The sequence below is a fragment of the Schistocerca piceifrons genome, chromosome 1 (assembly GCF_021461385.2).
Source record: "Schistocerca piceifrons isolate TAMUIC-IGC-003096 chromosome 1, iqSchPice1.1, whole genome shotgun sequence".
In the NCBI taxonomy this organism is placed as follows: domain Eukaryota; kingdom Metazoa; phylum Arthropoda; class Insecta; order Orthoptera; family Acrididae; genus Schistocerca; species Schistocerca piceifrons.
The window spans coordinates 161,410,312-161,433,007 of record NC_060138.1 but is presented as its reverse complement, the minus strand read 5'-3'; the positions used below and the strand labels follow the sequence as shown (position 1 = coordinate 161,433,007).

The window sequence follows — 22,696 nt, the reverse complement described above, 5'->3', positions numbered from 1 at the left end:
AAACAAGAGGAGGGGTATGCTGTCCAAGGGAGTGCGTTTGCATCAGGGTAACGCTCGACCGCACACCGTTAAAGCCACCAACGAGCTGATCGCAAAATTTGGATGCGGTATTGTCAAACACTCACCCCACAGCCCGCACTTAGCCCCATGTGACTATCATCTCTTCCCTGACATGAAGAAACACCTGGGTGGAACGCATTTGGGCGATAGAGAAGAGCTGGAAGAAGCGGTTCTCAGGTATCTGCACGGTTTGGCGACAGATTTTTTTTGAGTCGGACATTCAAAAGCTCGTGCACCGCATGCAAAATGTGTTGACTTCAGTGGCGACTATGTAGGAAAATAGGTTCAAGTCCACAAATGTACGCATTCATGAAATAAAAAATGTTTTACACTGTGAAAAAAAATTGGGAACCTTATTTTATGGACACCCCTCGTAAATAGCATGTGACGTTCCAGTATGTAAATAAAAACATGCGAGTATACGAATGTAGCGTTGTTTAAAAATTTCCAGTGAGTTGATCGGCTACCGTTCGAATTTTGCGAATACAACATTCACAGATATAATATATAAGTAATTCTCATAATTATCAATGTGAGTGTATCAACACCAGTTATAACTGGTTCTTAGAAGGTAACTATACTGCTCCGCATTTCTGTTAATAGATATCTTTTTTTTGGTGTTGTTGCATACAGTCAGTTGCTGTGTAATAATTATGTCTATGTAACAGAATTTGTGTGAGATCATAATATCACTGTATGAAAACTGACGTGCTTTGCATGAAAGCAGAGTAATATGTTATAAATTTGAAAACGCCCATAGTTAATATCTCAGCGAACTAGTAAGGCAGTCGCGTACTTGGAGTGGAATAGAAGCTATCGAGTCGGAATGAAACACGCACCAGATGTCGACTCAGGATATCTCAAATTGCAGAGATGTTGCCTCTAAAAGGAGAGAATTGAGGACCTAGCATTCTAAACGTGCTAAACGACCTTTTTTTTTCAAAATTGATTTTATTCGCTCTAAATGAGCTCCATCCGCTCGAGTATACGATACTATAATCCGTTCATCATAAGAATAAACCTGATGTAAGCGAACGATGATTGGTCAAAAGCCGTAGCACACGTACACTGGTATTATTACACTCTTGGAAGTAGGTACAACTTATGTATTAGATATCTTATTACTAGATGATGATGAGTCCCATACTCCTTTACAGGGCGTAGGGAAGCGACACGGGAGACCCGCGCCGCCTTACTAGGCAAGGTTCTATTGGAGGTGGTTTGCCATTGCCTTCCTCCGACTGTAATGGGGATGAGTGATGATGATGAAGACGACACAACACCCAGTCATCTCGAGGCAGGAAAAATCCCTGACCCCGCCGGGAATCGAACCCGGGACACCGTGCTCGGGAAGCGACAACGCTACCGCGAGACCACGACCTGCGGACCTCTTATTACTAACAAGGGAACCTCCCCATCGCATCCCCCTCAGATTTAGTTATAAATTGACACAGTGGATAGGCCTTGAAAAACTGAACACAGATCAATCGAGAAAACAGGAGGAAGTTGTGTGGAACTATGAAAAAAATAAGCAAAATATACAAACTGAGTAGTCCATGCGCAACGTAGGCAACATCAAGGAACGTACGAGCATACGAGCGCCGTGGTCCCGTGGTTAGAGTGAGCAGCTGTGGAACGAGAGGACATTGGTTCGAGTCTTCCCGCGAGTGAAAATTTTACTTTATTTTCGCAAAGTTGCGATCTGTCCGTTCATTCATTGACGTCTCTCTTCACTGTAATAAGTTTAGTGTCTGTGTTTTGCGACCGCACCGCAAAACCGTGCTATTAGTAGACGAAACGACGTGCATCTCCAATAGGAACCGAAAGCATTTGATCGCAAGGTCATAGGTCAACCGATTCCTCCACAGGAAAACACGCCTGATATATTCTATACGACACTGGTGACGGCATGTGCGTCACATGACAGGAATATGTTGTCGACCCACCTAACTTGCATACTTGGCGAATGGGTAAAAAGATTCTTCTACCTTGCCCGATTTAGGTTTTCTTGTGGATGTGATAATCACTCCGGAAAAAGTGATGAAAACATAAGAGTTTGTCACATAAACTGCAACAAATGAATGCAACAGTTTCACAGTCGCACAGTTTTCCCTGTGCTCTGTCAAAACATACGTTTTTTACGTTTTCAAATGATTCCGTGTGTAGACCGTCAAATCCTGCACATGTCCAAGCAAATCTGAACATGTCCTGGAATTTTGGAGAGCGAAGTTGATTATGTGTGTGTGCCTGAACTTTGATAATTGTCTGAAAATAAAAAATTAAACTTTTCACTCGAGAGAAGACTTGAACGAAGGACCTTTCGTTCCGCAGCTGCTCACGCTAACCACGGGACCACGGCGCTCGTATGCTTACGCGTTCCTTGATGTTACGCACCTTGCGCATGGACTACTCAGTTTGTATATTTTGGTTATTTTTTCATAGTTCCACACAACTTCCTGTTTTCTCGCTTGATCTGTGTTCAGTTTTTCAAGGCCTATCCCTGTGCCAACTTATAACTAAATTTGAGGGGGGTGCGATGGGGAGGTTCCCTTGTAAGTAACGTTTCATGAAACTTTAAGATATTCAAATGTATTAACAGCCGTCAACGCTTTTCTTAATGACGCTTTAGCTGTGTAGTTTTTATTTCAAAAATCGTGTACAGCCGCAGCCTCTGCAGCGTTGTGCTCTGATTGTCGTGCTGTTATGCGCAGTATGAAAATGGTTAAGGCTGCTTCCTGTCCCGTAGTGAAACACGCGCCCAGAACACGGTTAAAAAGTGTCGAGAAATAGGCTGTTCTTAATGTTTCCCCTTAAATTTACGGAGATAATCGGCTACGACGTTTTCCCAGAGTTGTACACAATGCAGTTAAAATCAGAATTACGTTGCTCGTGTAGCGCAGTTGGTTGCGTACATGCCATTATTGGTGCGTTGGTTCACGTCCTCACAGTATCAATTATTTTCTCGTTCAGTTTGAGATACCTGCATCTCATAATTATAAAACTCATCATTTTTATGAATAATGCACGTCTTCTTGTTTCTAATTATATATTGGACTCGAAATTCCTGTTTCCATTTCAAATCCAAATTCCTAATTATCGTTGTTTAATGAAAGACTGTTAATAAAAGTTGCTTAAATTAATTTTTAAGGCGAAAATGAAAAATCAGATCCTATTTATTTGGACTATGTCCATCGTTCTATACCACAGAAGTAAATAAGTATCGTAGAAACATGAAAAACAATCATTTTCACAGCATCGAGCACGTCATACAAATGCTGCATTTTTACATTTGCTACTGTTCCACTGCAATTGACGGCTTTCGTATAGTCGTCTAAGGAGCGCATTGTGGTAGATTTGCAGTGCATTATTTCATTCTGCTTAAAAATTAAAAGACATTTGAAACTATTGCTCCTCAGCTCATCTCTTTTTAGGAGAGAACTGCAGCTGGTCACGTCACTGCACACTAGCTGTACCAGCTGACCGGCCAGTGCTGCCCATGCTAAATGCGCCGGTATAGCTGTTGCCTGTGTTATCGATAAGTCGGTGTGCGCGTAACGCACAGCACAAAACATGCCCTTATTATTGTACTTGACAACACTCGAGACAGCTTGGCTGCAGTCCCACGTGAAACGCAAATCCAATGAGGTTCCAGCAAACGTGGAAGAATACACAGTGCAATGTTTACATTACGTTTATGATGAACGGATCGTAGAAGCGCTTCATCATATGACTAGGGTAAGAAGTTGTAAGGGTGACCAACAGATGGTGTTGGTGTTAGCTCAACGGTCTTTTTCATTCTAAACGTGCTCGACAGTCGGCGGTGAACTGTTGTTATATTGTGGGCACGTTTCTGCTATGGAAAAACAAAAAGATGCTAATAATGTCTCAAAAATTTGCTTATCTGTGAAAGTTCGACGGCATAATGCACGAGTTAAAGGGACGAACACACTACAAGTTCTGCGAAAACATATGTTAAAAGATAGGTAGGTATTTGATTTACACATTGTATGTTTCTATCCTTATCGGAACTAGGTTTGACCTGTTTTTCAATATATTGAAACTAAAGTAAGTAACCTTCCTATTTCAGTTGAGTTGAAAATGTAGCCTATCATCCAAGTCCTTGTCGAATGACTTACGAACAAATTTATTTCACGACTTCTGTAAGCAAAATGAAACTACGCAAGGCACATTTGTAATGGGTTTAATGGAAATACTACCAGTCTCCAGGCAACGCAGTGATAAATATGTCGAACTCGAGAACCGGCGTCGGCAGTCAAGTGTACTGTATAGGGTCCATGATGGAAAAGGTGGTCATCCCCGAGTCTGTCGTAAAATATTCATGGCCGTATTTTGTGTGCCGCGCGAGGAAGCCGCGCGCTCTTAGGCGTCTTGTCACGCTCCGGGCGGCTCCCCCCATCGGAGGTTCGAGTCCTCCCTCGGGCATGGGTGTGTGTGTTGTCCTTAGCGTAAGTTAAGTCAGATTAAGTAGTGCGTAAGCTTAGGGACAGATGACTTCTGCAGTTTGGTCCCATAAGACCTTACCACAAATTTCCATATATAAGTATTTTGTGTTTCAAAGAGGATTGCGAAATTAATCAGTAAACTGAAGATTGCTGAAGTGTCATCCATGTTGACAGAGGTGATGCATACAACAGCAAATATACTGAGGACAACACTCTACCGATAAAGCAACATATACTGACAATTTCGAAAGAGGAGACTCAATATAGTAGAAGGAAATCTTCTAAAGAATACCTCAGCTATGATCTTAATATTAGCTGCTTGTACAAAGCATTTGAATTCAAATGTCCAGAGTTAATGAAATGTAGTATAGAAGACAGCATCTTAAATTCTTCCAAATCTCTCATTTGTAAGACATGTGGCTCGTTGCACCTTGGGGGGAAAGAACACTCACCAGAGAACAGAAAAGCTCAGAAAGCATTAGCTTTGCGCCATAAGAAGGCAGAAAGTGCAATGATAAACATGAAGAATGATGCGGCGTCTTCAACTATGCCTAGAAGTAGCACTCGTACATTAGCAACCGATCTGCAACAAATAGTGTTTGTTCCAGCTCTTACACACTCGGATATGTTCTGCGTACTCCAGCTTTTGCGTCACAACTTCTATGTTCGTGCTCATGACAACAGTGAAGCATTAATGCGTTTGTGTCACGAGGGTGAAGGACCTGTAGGAGCTAACAACACAGCGCCATGTCTGTTGCACGTCCTGAATTGCACCACAAATACTGCCAATGTGTGACAGAATGAAACTTGTGACTTGGAGTGACAAAACAAAAACCGTATATATATATATATATTGTGGTATAACAGACGACAAGTGGTCTGTTGCATGCGCCATCTATCGCCCCTGGCCTAGCACAAATTCTAATTAAACGATAAAATTGAGTTGCGGGTTAGGATTTGTTAGTTATGTGCATAAATATTGCGGAAGTATTTGGTTTTTATATGTGCAGGTAATTCAAACACCGAGCCAGCAACCGGTGCGGACTTTCATTGACGCGGCAAGTAGCGGGCCGCCATGGAGCAAACACAGTGAGGCTGACGACGTCGCTCCATGGAGGTCCAGAGTCGCGGCGGACGGATACTACGAGACGGTTGTTGGACTTCGGAGGGAAAAAAAAAAACGAAGAACGTATAATGAAGAACTTTGTGTACAACAGCGAAAGTAGGAAGAAGCAAATTAACGGCCAGTAAAGCAGTAGGCGGTACCTCAACAGTCGACTGTACATAGGTATCAGAAATAAATCGCTGTAACTATTGTAAAAAAGGAGTTCTGAATAAGAGTTATTATGAGAAGCAGTGAGACAGCGTCAGTTACTGGTGAATGATCGCCATGTTGTTGTTGTGGTCTTCAGTCCAGAGACTGGTTTGATGCAGCTCTCCATGCTACTCTATCCTGTGCAAGCTTTTTCATCTCCCAGTACCTACTGCAACCTACATCCTTCTGAATCTGCTTAGTGTATTCATCTCTTGGTCTCCCTCTACGATTTTTACCCTCCACGCTGCCCTCCAATACTAAATTGGTGATCCCTTGATGCCTCAGAACATGTCCTACCAACCGATCCCTTCTTCTGGTCAAGTTGTGCCACAAACTTCTCTTCTCCCCAATCCTATTCAATACTTCCTCATTAGTTATGTGATCTACCCATCTAATCTTCAGCATTCTTCTGTAGCACCACATTTCGAAAGCTTCTATTCTCTTCTTGTCCAAACTATTTATCGTCCATGTTTCACTTCCATACATGGCTACACTCCATACAAATACTTTCAGAAATGACTTCCTGACACTTAAATCTATACTCGATGTTAACAAATTTCTCTTCTTCAGAAACGCTTTCCTTCCCATTGCCAGTCTACATTTTATATCCTCTCTACTTCGACCATCATCAGTTATTTTGCTCCCCAAATAGCAAAACTCCTTTACTACTTTAAGTGTCTCATTTCCTAATCTAATTCCCTCAGCATCACCCGACTTAATTAGACTACATTCCATTATCCTTGTTTTGCTTTTGTTGATGTTCATCTTATATCCTCCTTTCAAGACACTGTCCATTCCATTCAACTGCTCTTCGCCGGCCGAAGTGGCCGTGCGGTTAAGGGCGCTGCAGTCTGGAACCGCAAGACCGCTACGGTCGCAGGTTCGAATCCTGCCTCGGGCATGGATGTTTGTGATGTCCTTAGGTTAGTTAGGTTTAACTAGTTCTATGTTCTAGGGGACTAATGACCTCAGCAGTTGAGTCCCATAGTGCTCAGAACCATTTGAACCATCAACTGCTCTTCCAAGTCATTTGCTGTCTCTGACAGAATTACAATGTCATCGGCGAACCTCAAAGTTTTTATTTCTTCTCCATGAATTTTAATACCTACTCCGAATTTTTCTTTCGTTTCCTTTACTGCTTGCTCAATATACAGATTGAACAACATCGGGGAGAGGCTACAACCCTGTCTTACTCCCTTCCCAACCACTGCTTCTCTTTCATGTCCCTCGACTCTTATAACTGCCATCTGGTTTCTGTACAAATTGTAAATAGCCATTCGCTCCCTGTATTTTACCCCTGCCACCTTTAGAATTTGAAAGAGAGTATTCCAGTCAACATTGTCAAAAGCTTTCTCTAAGTCTACATATGCTAGAAACGTAGGTTTGCCTTTCCTTAATCTTTCTTCTAAGATAAGTCGTAAGGTCAGTACTGCCTCACGTGTTCCAGTGTCGCCATAGGCGACATTTTCTTCATCAGTTGCGCCGTCCCCTCTTTCACTCGACGAATTTTGTCAACATTAAGACAGAGCCGAACTACGCAAATAATAAAACTCATCAGTGGGGCGGGGACAAAGCGCAAGAAGGTAGTTACGTGCTATGTACCTCAGGATTTACAAAAAGTAATTATTTCAGAGCGCCCTTCTTTACCATTCAAGACCCTCAAAATGGAAGAAAAAGACATTATTGACTTCCAGGCTGCTGCTGATAAAGTCATCGACGCAACAGAGGTACACATTAATTCTGCTGCACAAATTATAATCACCTCACCTGGAATAGCCCACATCAAAAGGATATTCAGTGACACTGAACAGTGGGAAAGTATAAACATCCTAGAGAAAGGCAAAACTGTTGCCGATTTCATTCATACACAACTTTCAGCATTGCCACATATTCCACGATTGTTAACAGAAAAAATAATAATAATTTGCTTGCTGTGGTACCCTTCATATACATCATCATCGACAGTTTTCTACTGATTTGTGTAATCATACTGCAAACTGAAGATGTGAGGAATGGTGTCAAAAAGTCTTCTGGAAATATGAAAATGTAGGATCAGTCTGACACCTGCTGTCGATAGTGCTCAATCCTTCTTAAGAAAAAAGCGCTAGTTGTGTCTAATAAGAACGATATTTTCTGAATTCATGTTGGCTATTTGTCAATAAATCGTTTTTTTTCCAGGTGATTCATGATGTTCGAATCCTACTACAAATCGTCGTTATTGATATGGATCTGCGCTTCGGGGAATTACTCATATTGCCTTTCTTGTGACCTGTGCAAGTTTCCAGTCTTTAGGTACAGATCTTTCGACGAGCGAGCGGTTGTATAATATTGCTAAGTCTGGAACTTTTGTATCAGCATTCTCTGAAAGAAACCTGACTGGTGTACAATCTGGACTGGAGGCCTTGCTTTTATTAAGTGATTTAAGCCGCTTCGCTGCACTCAGGACTCATTTTGACAGTCGTTGTTGACTCGAATTCTGGGATATTTACTTCGTCTTCTTTGGTGAAGGAATTTCGGAAAACAGTGTTTGGTAACTCCGCTTTGGTGGTTCTGCCATCAGTAGCATTACCATTGCTGTCGACCAGTGAAGATACTGATTGCATCTGGCAGTTGGTGTGTTTTACCTACAACCTGATTCGCTTTGGGTTTTCTGCCAGATTTCGAGACACCGTTTCGTTTTGTAAGCTATTAAAAGCACTTCGCACGTAAGCTATTAAAAGCACTTCGCACTGAAAAACGCGGTAAACTTCGAGTATCTATAAAACTTAACCAATCTTTGATATTTTGAGTTCTTTTAAAATTAAGCGCACTTTTTTCGTTGCTTCTGCAGCAATGTTCTGACCTATTTTGTGTACCACAGGGGAGCAGGACCATTGTAACCAGTGGTCTCGTGACTATCGGCTTCCTGCCCGGGTGTGGCGGCAGGGGACTCCCTGGTAATGGCTAGATAGATCTCGTCCCCCCACGAAGCCCACAAGCCGAGGCATGTACGTTACAGCACATGTCACTGCAGGTCTTACAAGAGCCAGCAGCTGTCTCCGGGGAGAAGCGAGTAACTATTTCAGACGAGTTTAATAATTACTGACTACGCACTTAGATGCAAGCAAGATCTCGATAGCACACGACAGCGTTAAGGCCTTTAGGAGGTACCTTTTCAGTTACATATTGATTTCCCGTGGGCCCTGCACGGAACCGAGCGTTTGCGAAGTGGGGCGGGCAAGACTACTAGTGTGACGTCACAAGTTCGTTGCGGGGCCCGTATCTTGTGGGCACCAATAACTCCACAAGCGACGTTAGGGCCGAGACTGGCGGGATCCGCCCGGATCACGCTGCGGCAGCGACTGGCGTACCCTGCTGGCTGATGGCGGAGGAGACGAGCAGGAAGGCGGCGCTCCACGAGTTGTCAGAAGGTAGGTGCGCGGCGGCCCAGCAGCTGAGCCGCGCCGCCACCAGCACCAGCGAGAAGAGCAGCCCGCTGCTCAGCCACAGCGGCGCCGTGAACGGCCGGAAGATGGTGCCGTAGACGGCGCGCGACGGCGGGTGCCGGAACACCATCTTCAGCCTGCGCACGCCACGAACACCACTCAGCGCGAAAGGCACTGGCTTATTCGAGCTCGCTTTCTGTCTCTTTCTGTGGGTCCCACTCCCAATAAAATATCATTCTGGTTGTCCTTAAGAGAATTTAAGTAGCATTATATACGACGTGTGATCAAAACGTAACGGATTTTTTTCTCATTTCATGAGCTTTATATAAGGGGCGTTCAAAAAGAAACGAGCCAGGGGCAGAATTACAGAAACCAGTAGCAGTATCTTAAAAGTATTGACCGTCGCTGTTGAGACACTTATCCCACTGTGACACAAGGTGGTGAATGGCTGTCTCATAAAATTCAAGGGGCTGCGATGGTAACCAGTTCCGCACGTACAGCTGGACGTCGTCGTCCACACGAGTGCAGGAAAGGTTATGCTGACGTTCTTCTTTGACCAAGATGGCCCTTTCTGATTCACTTCCAGCAGCACAGGACAACAGCGAATGCTCGGCGTTACTCGCAAACCTTGACCACACTTCGCCACGAGATCAAATCATAACGACCAGTCAATCTCATCCGTGGGGTCATTCTGCTCCACGATGATGCAAAGCCTCATACAGCCAACATAGTGGCGGCACTCCTGCAGAAATTCAAATGGGAGGTTCTCGGCCATCCTCCACACAGACCGGACCTCTCTCCCTATGATTGCGCCATGTTTGGTCCCCTTAAAAAGGCTCTGAGGGGCAAACGATTCGCCTCGGCCGACGACGTTCAGCTGTACGTGCGGAACTGGTTAACATCGCAGCGCCGGGAATTTTATGAGACAGCCAATCACCACCTTGTGTCACAGTGGGACAAGTGTCTCAACAGCGACGGTCAATAGTTCTAACATACAGGTACTGCTTTCTGCAATTATGCCTCCGGCGAGTTTCTTTTTGAATGCCCCTTATAGATCTGACTTTAAAAATTATTTTATCTTACAAGTACACATGTTCCTGATCTGTGTTTGCATTTTCAGCTGTTTTGAATATTTAGTTTATCGTTGCCAGTCGAAAAGGTTATACATCTACATTTACATCTACATCTACATGATTACTCTGCAATTCACATTTAAGTGCTTGGCAGGAGGTTCATCGAACCACAATCATGCTATCTCTCTACCATTCCACTCCAGAACATCGCGCGGGAAAAACGAACACCTAAACCTTTCTGTTCGAGCTCTGATTTATTTTATTTTCATAATCATTCCTACCTATGTAGGTTGGGCTCAACAAAATATTTTCGCATTCGGAAGAGAAAGTTGGTGACTGAAATTTCGTAAATAGAACTCGCCGCGACGAAAAACGTCTTTACTTTAATGACTTCCATCTCAACTCGCGTATCATATCTGCCACACTCTCTCACCTATTACGTGATAATACAAAACGAGCTGCCCTTTTTTGCACCCTTCCGATGTCCTCCGTCAATCCCACCTGGTAAGGATCCCACACCGCGCAGTAATATTCTAACAGAGGACGAACGAGAGTAGTGTAAGCTGTCTCTTTAGTAGACTTGTTGCATCTTCTAAGTGTCCTGCCAGTGAAACGCAACCTTTGGCTCGCCTTCCCCACAATGTTATCTATGTGGTCTTTCCAAATGAAGTTGTTCGTAATTTTAACACCCAGGTACTTAATTGAATTGAGAGCCTTGAGAATTGTACTATTTATCGAGTAATCGAATGCCAACGGATTTCTTTTGGAACTCATGTGGATCACCTCACACTTTTCGTTATTTAGCGTCAATTGCCACCTACCACACCATACAGCAATCTTTTCTAAATCGCTTTGCAACTGATACTGGTCTTCGGATGACCTTACTAGACGGTAAATTACAGCATCATCTGCGAACAACCTAAGAGAACTGCTCAGATTGTCACCCAGATCATTTATATAGATCAGGAACAGCAGAGGTCCCAGGACGCTTCCCTGGGGAACACCTGATATCACTTCAGTTTTACTCGATGATTTACCGTCTTTTACTACGAACTGCGACCTTCCTGACAGGAAATCACGAATCCAGTCGCACAACTGAGACGATACCCCATAGGCCCGCAGCTTGATTAGAAGTCGCTTGTGAGGAACGGTGTCAAAAGCTTTCCGGAAATCTAGAAATACGGAATCAACTTGAGATCCCCTGTCGATAGCGGCCATTACTTCGTGCGTTGCACAAGAACGATGTTTTCTGAAACCATGCTGATTGCGTATCAATAGATCGTTCCCTTCGAGGTGATTCATAATGTTTGAATACAGTATATGCTCCAAAACCCTACTGCAAACCGACGTCAATGATATAGGTCTGTAGTTCGATGGATTACTCCTACTACCCTTCTTAAACACTGGTGCGACCTGCGCAATTTTCCAATCTGTAGGTACAGATCTATCGGTGAGCGAGCGGTTGTATATGATTGCTAAGTAGGGAGCTATTGTATCAGCGTAATCTGAAAGGAACCTAATCGGTATACAATCTGGACCTGAAGACTTGCCCGTATCAAGCGATTTGAGTTGCTTCGCAACCCCTAAGGTATCTACTTCTAAGAAACTCATGCCAGCAGCTGCTCGTGTTTCAAATTCTGGAATATTCCATTTGTCTTCCCTGGTGAAGGAATTTCGGAAAACTGCGTTCAATAACCCCGCTTTAGCGGCACAGTCGTCGGTAACAGTACCATCGGCACTGCGCAGCGAAGGTATTGACTGCGTCTTGCCGCTTGTGTACTTTACATACGACCAGAATTTCTTCGGATTTTCTCCCAAATTTCGAGACAATGTTTAGTTGTGGAACCTATTAAAGGCATCTCGCATTGAAGTCCGTGCCATATTTCGCGCGTCTGTAAATTTTAGCCAATCTTCGGGATTTCGCGTTCTTCTGAACTTCGCATGCTTTTTCCGTTGCCTCTGCAACAGCGTTCGGACCTGTTTTGTGTACCATTGGGGATCAGTTACATCTCTTACCAATTTATGAGGTATGAATCTCTCAATTGCTGTTGCTACTATATCTTTGAATTTGAGCCACATCTCGTCTACATTTGCATTGTCAGTTCGGAAGGAATGGAGATTGTCTCTCAGGAAGGCTTCTAGTGACACCTTATCCGCTTTTTTAAATAAAATTATTTTGCGTTTGTTTCTGGTGGATTTGGAAGAAACGGTATTGAGCCTAGCTACAACGACCTTGTGATCACTAATCCCTGTATCAGTCATGATGCTCTCTGTTAGCTCTGGATTGTTTGTGGCTAAGAGGTCAAGTGTGTTTTCGCAACCATTTACAATTCGCGTGGGTTCGTGGACTAACTGCTCGAAATAATTTTCGGAGAAAGCATTTAGGACAATCTCGGAAGATGTTTTCTGCCTACCACCAGTTTTGAACAAGTATTTTTGCCAACATATCGAGGGAAGGTTGAAGTCCCCACCAACTATAACCGTATGATTGGGATATTTATTTGTTACGAGACTCAAATTTTCTCTGAACTGTTCAGCAACTATATCATCGGAGTCTGGGGGTCGGTAGAAGGAGCCAATTATTAACTTAGTTCGGCTGTTAAGTATAGCCTCCACCCATACCAATTTGCACAGAGTATCTCCTTCGACTTCACTACAAGATAAACCACTACTGACAGACACAAACACTCCACCACCAATTCTGCCTAATCTATCTTTCCTGAACACCGTCTGAGACTTCGTAAAAATTTCTGCAGAACTTATTTCAGGCTTTAGCCAGCTTTCTGTACCTATAACGATTTCAGCTTCTGTGCTTTCTATTAGCGCTTGAAGCTCAGGGACTTTCCCAGCACAACTACTACAATTTACAACTACAATTCCGACTGTTCCTTGATCCTGTATTTGCCACGCACCCTTTGAGATTGTGGCCCACCCCGTACTTTCCAGAGGCCTTCTAACCTAAAAAACCGCCCAGTCCACGCCACACAGCCTCCGCTACCCGTGTAACCGCCAGCTGAGTGTAGTGAACTCCTGGCCTATTCAGCGGAACCCGAAACCCCACCACCCTATGGTGCAAGTCAAGGAATCTGCAGCCAACGCGGCCGCAAAACCGTCTGAGCCTCTGATTTACACTGTCCACCTGGCTCTGCACCAAAGGTCCGCAGTCGGTTCTGTCAACGATGCTGCAGATGGTGAGCTCTGCCTTCATCTCGTAAGCAAGACCGGCAGCCTTCACCAAATCAGATAGCCGCTGGAATCCAGAGAGAATTTCCTCAGATCCAAAGCGACACACGTCATTAGTGCCGACATGTGCCACCACCTGCAGCTGGCTGCACCCTGTGCTCTCCATGGCATCCGGAAGGACCCTTTCCACATCAGGAATGACTCCACCCAGAATGCACACGGAGTGCACACTGGATTTCTTCCCCTCCTTAGTCGCCATATCCCTAAGGGGCCTCATTACGCGCCTAACATTGGAGCTCCCAACTACCAATAAGCCCACCCTCTGTGATTGCCCGGACCTTGAAGTCTGAGAATCATCCTCTGAAACAGGGCAGACAGCTGCATCTGGCTCAGCCAGAGTCAGTACCTGAAACCTGTTTGTCAGACGCACCAGGGAGGCTTACTGATCAGCCTCTGGGGACGTCTTTCGCTGCCTGCCACGCCTTGGAACGACCTCCCAATCAACCACAGGCGCGGGCTCAGCCCCGCTACGGGCAGTAACCGGGGCAACCACAGCGGCAGACCGATCTGGGGACAGACGAGACGAGGTTGACATCCCCGTGATACCCAAGTCCAGCTCCCCACAGTGGTGCCCATTGGCAACAGCCTCAATCTGCACGACCGAACTCAGCGCCGCCTGCAGCTGTGAGTGAAGGGATGCCAACTCAGCCCTCATCCGAACACAGCAATCACACTCCCTGTCCATTGTAATCGATGTTGAACTATAGTTACTGAAACACGAGTCCGTGCCTAGATAACGCAAGGGAAACACTTAAAGAATGTATGAACTAACCTGTACAAATGCCTAACGACTAAGCTACAATCTGCCTGAATTTACTATTACAGTAACTAAAACTCGAAATTACACCTCCCATACGAAACTCACACGCAATTTAAGTAAGAATTTACGAAGTAAACACAGAAAAGAAGCTATATACGTATCTTTCTGCGCTGTCGATGTGCACCAACTGGGAGCTCAGGCCACACTGGTCTCTGAGAGCCTAATGGACAGACAAGTGCCACTGACGAACCAAAACAATGCGTGTTTTAGAGTGCTCGGAAAATATTTATTTTCGAAAAAGTTGTAGCACCACATTTGAAATGTTGACTGTACCTTTTGACGAATCTACTGTGAGCAAAACAATAGTTTACGAATGGTATAAAAGTGTCAAAGAGGGTCGAGAAGACGTTAAAGATGACGACCAACCTGTACGCTCAAGCACATCAACCACTGACGACAATGTGAAAGATGTGAAGAAGTGAAGAAAAAGGTTCTGGAAAATCGCCAATCACGTCAGATAGGTTGCTGATGATGTCAGCATACCCTTTATCCTTATGCCAAGCAGTTTATTGGCATGTTTTGGGCGTGAAACGTGTATCACTAAAGTTAGTTCCGAAATTGTTGAATTTACACCGAAAACGACGCACATAGACATCCCTCTGAAATTGCTGAATGAAGTCGAAATGATCCAGAACTTCTAAAAATGGTTGGTTACAACTAGAGACCGGATTATACGTATTTGCATGTTGCATATTCATTTGCATATTTGGCTCCATTTCACCGGTTATTGCATTTTAACTGAAAACTAGTCTTGATGCAAATTTTAGCTCTATGTTTACAATGTTTTAAAATTTTAGACGGACGGTCTCTAGCTCGATCTAGTTTTGATGTCTCAAAGATTGACCCCGACCTAGAACTGCGTGCAATCGCTAACCGAGAGGCCACTGCCTAGCGAAAGCTTTACAGAAGAGGAACAGGAACAGGCAGACAGAGTCAATGCTCCTGCGGCCGTGTCCCCGGTTAATCCCCTTCGGTGTCATACCGCAGCGTCGGCAACAATTAATGTAAACCACAGAAAATTTTAGTCGCACGTCCATTGTTTCAGTTTAGCTTTCTATTTACTTGTGCACAGTTGAACGTGTTTACGACGTGTAGTGTGTAACGTTTTGTGCACCATGCCACCTGAGAAAAGAAACGTCGTTTCGTGGATAGCTGACCATCAAGGAACATTTACAAATGACGGAATTGTTTTATTTTGTTGAGTTTGCGAGAAAAACATTTGGCGCCAAAACATGTTTCAGATAGACCAACAGGAATGCAGAAGAAAGGACCACGACGACAACTTCTGACAACAGGAAGTTGCATTGCAGGGATTTCTCCAAAGGTAACCAACAAAGTCGGTTTAACATGAAACTATGTGAAGCATTCATTGCAGGCAATATTCCTCTTCACAAACTTACATACCCTAGCCACAAAGGCTTCTTGCGCAAATATTGCCTACATCAAAATATACCAGATGATTCAGCATTGCGTAAAAATTACATACCGACAATTTACGTAAGTGTTTTGGAAGAAATACGCAATGAACTCAAGTACAACATTATCTCGATTTCAGTTGACGAAACTACAGATACTTGTGGCCATTACATTCAAAAACTTAATTGTTGGTGTTTTAAAAAAAGAGCCTTCTTCTTCCTATTTAGCGGCCTGCAAAGAAATTGATAAAGGAAATCACTCTACGATCGCCAAATTTGTGAATGAGGGTATCAGAAAAATATTTCCAGAATCTTCTGCAGATGAAAGGGTGTTTGTGTTTATTTCAGATGCTGCTCCCTATATGATCAAAACAGGAAAAGCCTTCCGAGTATTTCATCCCAATTTGATTCATATGACGTGCTTTGCTCGTAGAGTACATCGCCTTGCTGTAAGAAGTACGTTCCACGTTTGTGAATGTAAATAAACTTATTTCATTCACAAAGAAAGTGTTTCCAAAGGTCCTTGTTCACATAAAGGCCTACAAAGAAACGCTACCAAATGTACCTTCACCTCCCGCACCAGTAGTAACTCATTGCGGTACGTTGGTCGAAGCTGTGTTGTTTTACAACGAACATTTCGAGGCGATTAGAGGGTTAGTAAACTACTTCGATAGTGCAGAGGCTTTGGCAGTTTGCCAGTGCAAGAAAGCTTTTAATGATTCCGGTATTAAAAAAGACATTGCTGTGATTAGCACTTATTTTTCCCATATACCTGCAAGTATTAAAAAGCTTGAAACTGAAGATTTGGCGTTGAATGAATCTATTCATTTAATGAATAAAATTATTCTAGTGAACTTCCCATTGCCGGAGGTATTCCCAAGAAAACTTAAAGAAAAGTTTGAAGACATTTTAACAATAAACATGGCTTTGAACCCATGTGCCAAATTGATAGTTTTATTAATGGGACAGGTGAACTTTTACCAGAAACAATAAGTGTCAACATAGCACCCTAATTCGAATACTGCCCAGTTACATCAGTTGATATAGAACGGTCCCTTTCTGCTTATGAAAATGCTTTGAGTGATTGAAGACACAATCTTACTACCGAACATTTGGAATAGTACTTGGGTGTTAATGTTTACTGTGGTGTCACCGCCAGACACCACACTTGCTAGGTGGTAGCCTTTAAATCGGCCGCGGTCCATTAGTATACGTCGGACCCGCGTGTCGCCACTGTCAGTGATTGAAGACCGAGCGCCGCCACACGGCAGGTCTAGAGAGACTTCCTAGCACTCGCCCCAGTTGTACAACCGACTTTGCTAGCGATGGTTCACTGACAAAATACCCTCTCATTTGCCAAGACGATAGTTAGCATAGCCTTCAGCTACGTCATTGGCTACGACCTAGCAAGGCGCCATTACCAGTTTATATTGAGATTGTTTTATGTATCATCAAGAGCGATGTACACCAATTATGGATTAAAGTTAAGTATTCCAAGATCTTCGTACTTTATTTGCAATTCTCAATACATTGTCATGTTCCAGACCTCACGCCAGTCTGCGTGAGCTTAAACGCGTGCCTTTCGGCTACCTCCGAGTGGCTTGGCTGTCTTGCCAAGTCACTACAGTTTGGCGACGAGAGTAAAAACGGTGTGTTTTTTGCTCGTGACTTAGCGTATCTGGGACATGTAATCAATGCCCAAGGCATACATCCGGGTCCAGAGCACCTCCGTGCCATATAGGACTTGCCTTCGCCGCAGAATTTGAAGTAGCTACAGAGTGTGCTGGGAAAAATCCATTTCAGCTCCGCTTCATCGCTTACGCCGTAAAGGTGTTCCGTTCGTCTGGACGACGGAATGCGAACACGCCTTTCGCCAGTTGAAATCGGCGTTGCTTTCCAATACTTGCCTTACGCCATTCGATCCCCAGAAGCCCCTTTTGTTGATGGTAGATGCATCGGATTTCGGGATCGGTGCTGTGCTTGCGCACAAAGATGGATCGCATGATCGCCCTATTGCCTTTGCGTCCAAATTGCTCTCGTCTGCGCAAAGAAATTATTCACAGATCGAGAAAGAAGCTTTGGCTCTCGTATTTGGTGTTACATAGTTTCATGATTTCTTGTATGGTCGTCACTTTACCATCATCACAGACCACAAACCTTTGACGTCGCTTTTTCATCCGAACAAGTCTGAACCTCCACGTACAGCGCAGAAATTCATTCGCTGGTCTATTTTCCTCTCGCAGTACCGCTACGATATCTTGTATCGGTCCGCTGCTAAGCACGGAAACGCCGATGCGTTGTCCCGTTTGCCTGTTGCTGAGGATAGAGCGTTCGATTCTTCCGAACTTGCTTGCATGTTCATTGATGCGGAAACCGATGACGTGGTCGAATCGTTTCCGATTGATTTTCGTCGTGTAGCTATAGCCACAGCTGCTGACCCTGTCCTTGCTACCGTTTTGCGTTTTGTTGCCACGCAATGGCCATTGTCAAGGTCACGGATCGAGGATCCGTTGGTTCGCCGATTTTTTGCTCACAAGGAGAAACTTTTTGTACGACGTGATGTGTTGCTGTTGCGTTCTGATAATGATCAGTCCAGGGTCGTGGTCCCACGTTCGTTACAGTCCTCTGTCTTACGGCTTCTCCACCAAGGACATTCGGGTATAGTGCGAACGAAACAACTTGCTCGTCGGCACTGTACTTGGTTCGGAATCGATGCTGCGATTACGAATATGTGCTCTTCTTGCATGGCGTGCGCCGAACAACAATCCGCACCGCCGCGGAAATTCTTTGCATGGCCGAAAGCCACTTCCCCTTGGCAACGCTTACACATCGATTTTGCTGGTCCCTTCTGGAATGCTCGATGGTTGGTTGTGGTAGATTCATTCAGTAATTTTCCTTTTGTTGTCAGGATGTCTTCCACGACGTCATCTGCTACCATCCAAGCGTTGTCTGCTATCTTTTGTATTGAAGGTCTTCCACAGACTATTGTTTCCGACAATGGCCCACAATTCATGTCCGCAGAATTTCAGTCATTCTGCAAGGCCAATGGTATTCAACATCTGACGTCCGCGCCGTTTTCGCCTCAGTGAAACGGTGCCGCTGAACGATTGGTCCGGACTTTCAAGTCACAGATGTTGAAGTTGAAAGAGTCGCATTCTCGGGAGGACGCGTTATTGCTCTTTTTGTCCTCGTATCGCTCTCAGCCCTGAGGTGGTCGCTCGCCGGCTGAGTTGCTCCACGGTCGTCCTCATCGCACCTTGATGTCTTTGCTACATCCGCCGCATCCGGTTCCTGTGCAGCGGCAGCCACCTGCTTTTGCTCCAGGCGACGTTGTATACTATCGCAACTATCGAGGTTCACGGCGCTGGCTCGCAGGGCGCATTCTTCGCTGCCTCGGCCGCGCTATGTATCTGGTTTTGGGGGCCTCTGGTGAGGTGCGTCGGCATCTCAATCAGCTGCGCCTCTGTCGTCGCCTGGGTTCTGCCGCTCCCCGTCTGCTTTCAGCGACGGTGCCGTCCGGTCAGCGCCCTGGGGACCCATCTACTGGCTCGCCTCATCCCCAGGTGTTACCGACGCTGCCATCCATTTTACCCCATGGCGACGCGCCGCCGCCGCCGCCGCCGCCGCCGCCGCCGCCTGTTCTCCCGCCGGCGACGCCCGCAGTGGACGCTTCGTTGCAACCTGGGTCACGCGCCGCCGATCGCTTTCCGTGACCAGCTGTCCTCCGACGTGGAACTCTTGCCCGCTCCGGACAAGATGGCGTCTTCGCCCCTCGGGTACCCCGACAATGGAGGTCGACCCTTCGGCCCCTCCTGTCTCTCTACGGGCGCATACACCGCATGTTGGCGTGCCCCCTGGACTAGGTTTTCAGGCGTTTCCTAGCTCCCCTCGGACCGAATGGCAGGGTGCGGGTGGCACAGCCTCGCCTGTTGTTAGGCTCCCCACCTCGTCGCATACGTCAGCATGGGATCCTCCCCACGGCGGGCGGAAGCCTTATAACACAACCGTACGCCGATCTGCGGGGGAGGAATGTGGTGTCACCGCCAGACACCACACTTGCTAGGTGGTAGCCTTTAAATCGGCCGCGGTCCATTAGTATACGTCGGACCCGCGTGTCGCCACTGTCAGTGATTGAAGACCGAGCGCTCGCCCCAGTTGTACAGCCGACTTTGCTAGCGATGCTACACTGACCAATACGCTCTCATTTGCCGAGACGATAGTTAGCATAGCCTTCAGCTACGTCATTGGCTACGACCTAGCAAGACGCCATTACCAGTTTATATTGAGATTGTTTTATGTATCATCAAGAGCGATGTACACCAATTATGGATTAAAGTTAAGTATTCCAAGATCTTCGTACTTTATTTGCAATTCTCAATACATTGTCATGTTCCAGACCTCACGCCAGTCTGCGTGAGCTTAAACGCGTGCCTTTCGGCTACCTCCGAGTGGCTTGGCTGTCTTGCCAAGTCACTACATTTACAATAGTAGAAAAATGTAAAATAATTTGTAAATGAGGCTTTGGTCCAGCTGTATTAATTAAAAGTTATTGCTGTTCAAAAAATTCATCATTGTATGTTGTTTTTTAAATAACATATTACGGGGTTTTTGAGCGTGCCCCTTTGCGTGCGATATATCTCGAAGTTGGTCCTGTTCCCATCGACTGTTCTGCTGCGACTCACTCGTATCGCTTCCGCTTGTTTCCGGCAACAACAGCAAAGAAAGAACAATTCTTGAAACACGGTATGCGTTCCCATTTTGCAAATCCTTAGAAAATAATCACAGAAAGACCCCTTCCTAACCACTAGCAGAAAGTATTCAGAAAATGATATCAGCGTTCTAAATGTAGCGATTTTTCGCGTGACCGGCGCTCTTCCTCGTAACTGATATGCACAGGTTCTACTTTGAGATACAATGCACACAGTAACTACCATGTTTTTTTATTATCTGATCTTGTATATTTCGACAGTTTCCATGCATTTTTAAGCATCTTTAATGTATATTTTAAGGGTTTTTATGATGCATATAATCAGGTCTGTAGTTATAACAGGTGAACGTTATCGTAACACTGTTCTCTTTCCCCAAGTGCGTCTTTTCAGAGCTGGATTCGTCCCTTGCTTCATTTTTATGGATGACGGTGCACGATCGCTTGGAATAGTTCAAGTGGAGGAGCTGCTGGAACTAGAGGAGATTCGGCGAATGGACTAACCTGCCCGTTCCCCCGATTTAAATCCCATTTCCCCCCATTTAAATCCCATCGAGTACGTTTGGAAGGCGTTGCGGACACGTATCGCAACTCACAAACGACCGACCACCCAGCAAGAAATGAACGCCTTACCACACGGCCCCTTCCGCCGGAGATTCGAGTCCTACCTCGGGCATGGGTGTGTGTATGTGTTGTCCTTAGCATAAGTTAGTTCAAGTAGTGTGTAAGTCTAGGGACCGATGACTTCAGCAGTTTGGTCCCTTAGGAATTCACACACATTTGAATATTTTTGCCCTACCACAAGAACTCCTCGCCTGTTTTGTGGCCAGTACAGGAGCATATTTTAGAGCATGAATTGCTATCCTTGGTGATCATACCCCCATTAAGACCCATGCCCTGCCTTTTGTAGTATCGTGACGATGACCAACCGCGGTGAATTCACTGTAAATATTGTCCGTGAATAAAAGTGTCGTTTCTGTTCGTCTCGTTGCGTACTTTTTCAGTTAGTTTCTGTACCATACTGTAGCAGTTCTTTCTATGTACAGCCCAAGTTTCATCAAATTCTGTAACATGTGTTTGACTACGAGTCCGTGATAGATAGAACAAAAAACAAGAAGTTGGAATGTGACTCTACAGACTGGAGCACATGCCTTGAGACCAGGTCTTTCTTCGAATTACTATTCTTTTCTTACAGCCGAACTCTCCTTGAACAACTACCTCTGATAAGAGTGTATAGATCCTCGGGAATGGAACAATATCTGACGCGGCATTGCTGTGTAAACGGAGGTTTGTTAACCTTTTAATTATGGCTCCATTTCATCGATCTTGCAATGGATACCCAAACTGAAGTACACGGATAACACAGGTTATTAACGGGACAAAGGAATACGTAACCTATTAAGAGGTCCCTTCTAGTGATAAATGCTTACCCACGTGGTCCACTAATAGAAAAGGATTAATCCCTACTAATTTCTACAGACGTTTACGACTGGGAACAGCATCGTTCGGCGCAAGAAAGGTTGGAGAAGATATGAAACAGTGAGGAAATGGACAAAGCAAAGTCATTCACACATTAGTCCTTATATATAACAACAGGAAATCAACAGTCTTCGCTAGGATCAGTGACTACTAGACTACTATAAACCAAGCAGAGAAAGAGTATCTTTATTTCATGGGCTGCGTTGAATCAGTTTACGTAAACGAAATGAGCTGGACCAGGTACTCACTGCCGAGATAAAAACATGTGAACAGTCTCCACGTAGATTCCAGTCACGGTAATAAAATTCAATGTAGATACATGTAACTTTATTTTGAGCTTCTGGGAGGGGATAGGAACATTCGATAATACAATCTCAGAACAAACGAGAGCCTATAGGACTCGTGGTTGCATGTTTAGCGCTGAAGATGCAAGCAGCTGATATTTACTGGAAAATCAGAAGGTTCAGTCCCGCCCAACACCGCGTGGGAAGTCAATGAAAGAAGGCCCAAGTCTCCATCATGCAACAACTCGGTTGAAATTATACGGAGGCAAAAAGAAAATCAAACTAGCGACCGATTTAGTTAGCGAAAAGAGAAAAGCACGACCACGCTATACCACCAGTTCACGTGGTGGCAGTTCAGATCAGAACAAAGCGCCGTCATGGGAATTGTAATGCACAAGCAGAAAATTAAAAGAG

General features: G+C 44.8%; 1 protein-coding gene across 1 annotated transcript in view; it reads right to left on the bottom strand.

The window, feature by feature from the left end:
- LOC124795122 (ionotropic receptor 75a-like) overlaps positions 1-22,696 on the bottom strand; it is a 189,783-nt gene that overhangs the window by 64,860 nt on the left and 102,227 nt on the right. Inside the window, exon 6 of the mRNA XM_047259024.1 lies at positions 9,189-9,400. Within this exon, the coding sequence (XP_047114980.1) occupies positions 9,189-9,400 (212 nt within the window). The remainder of the gene's footprint in view (positions 1-9,188; positions 9,401-22,696) is intronic.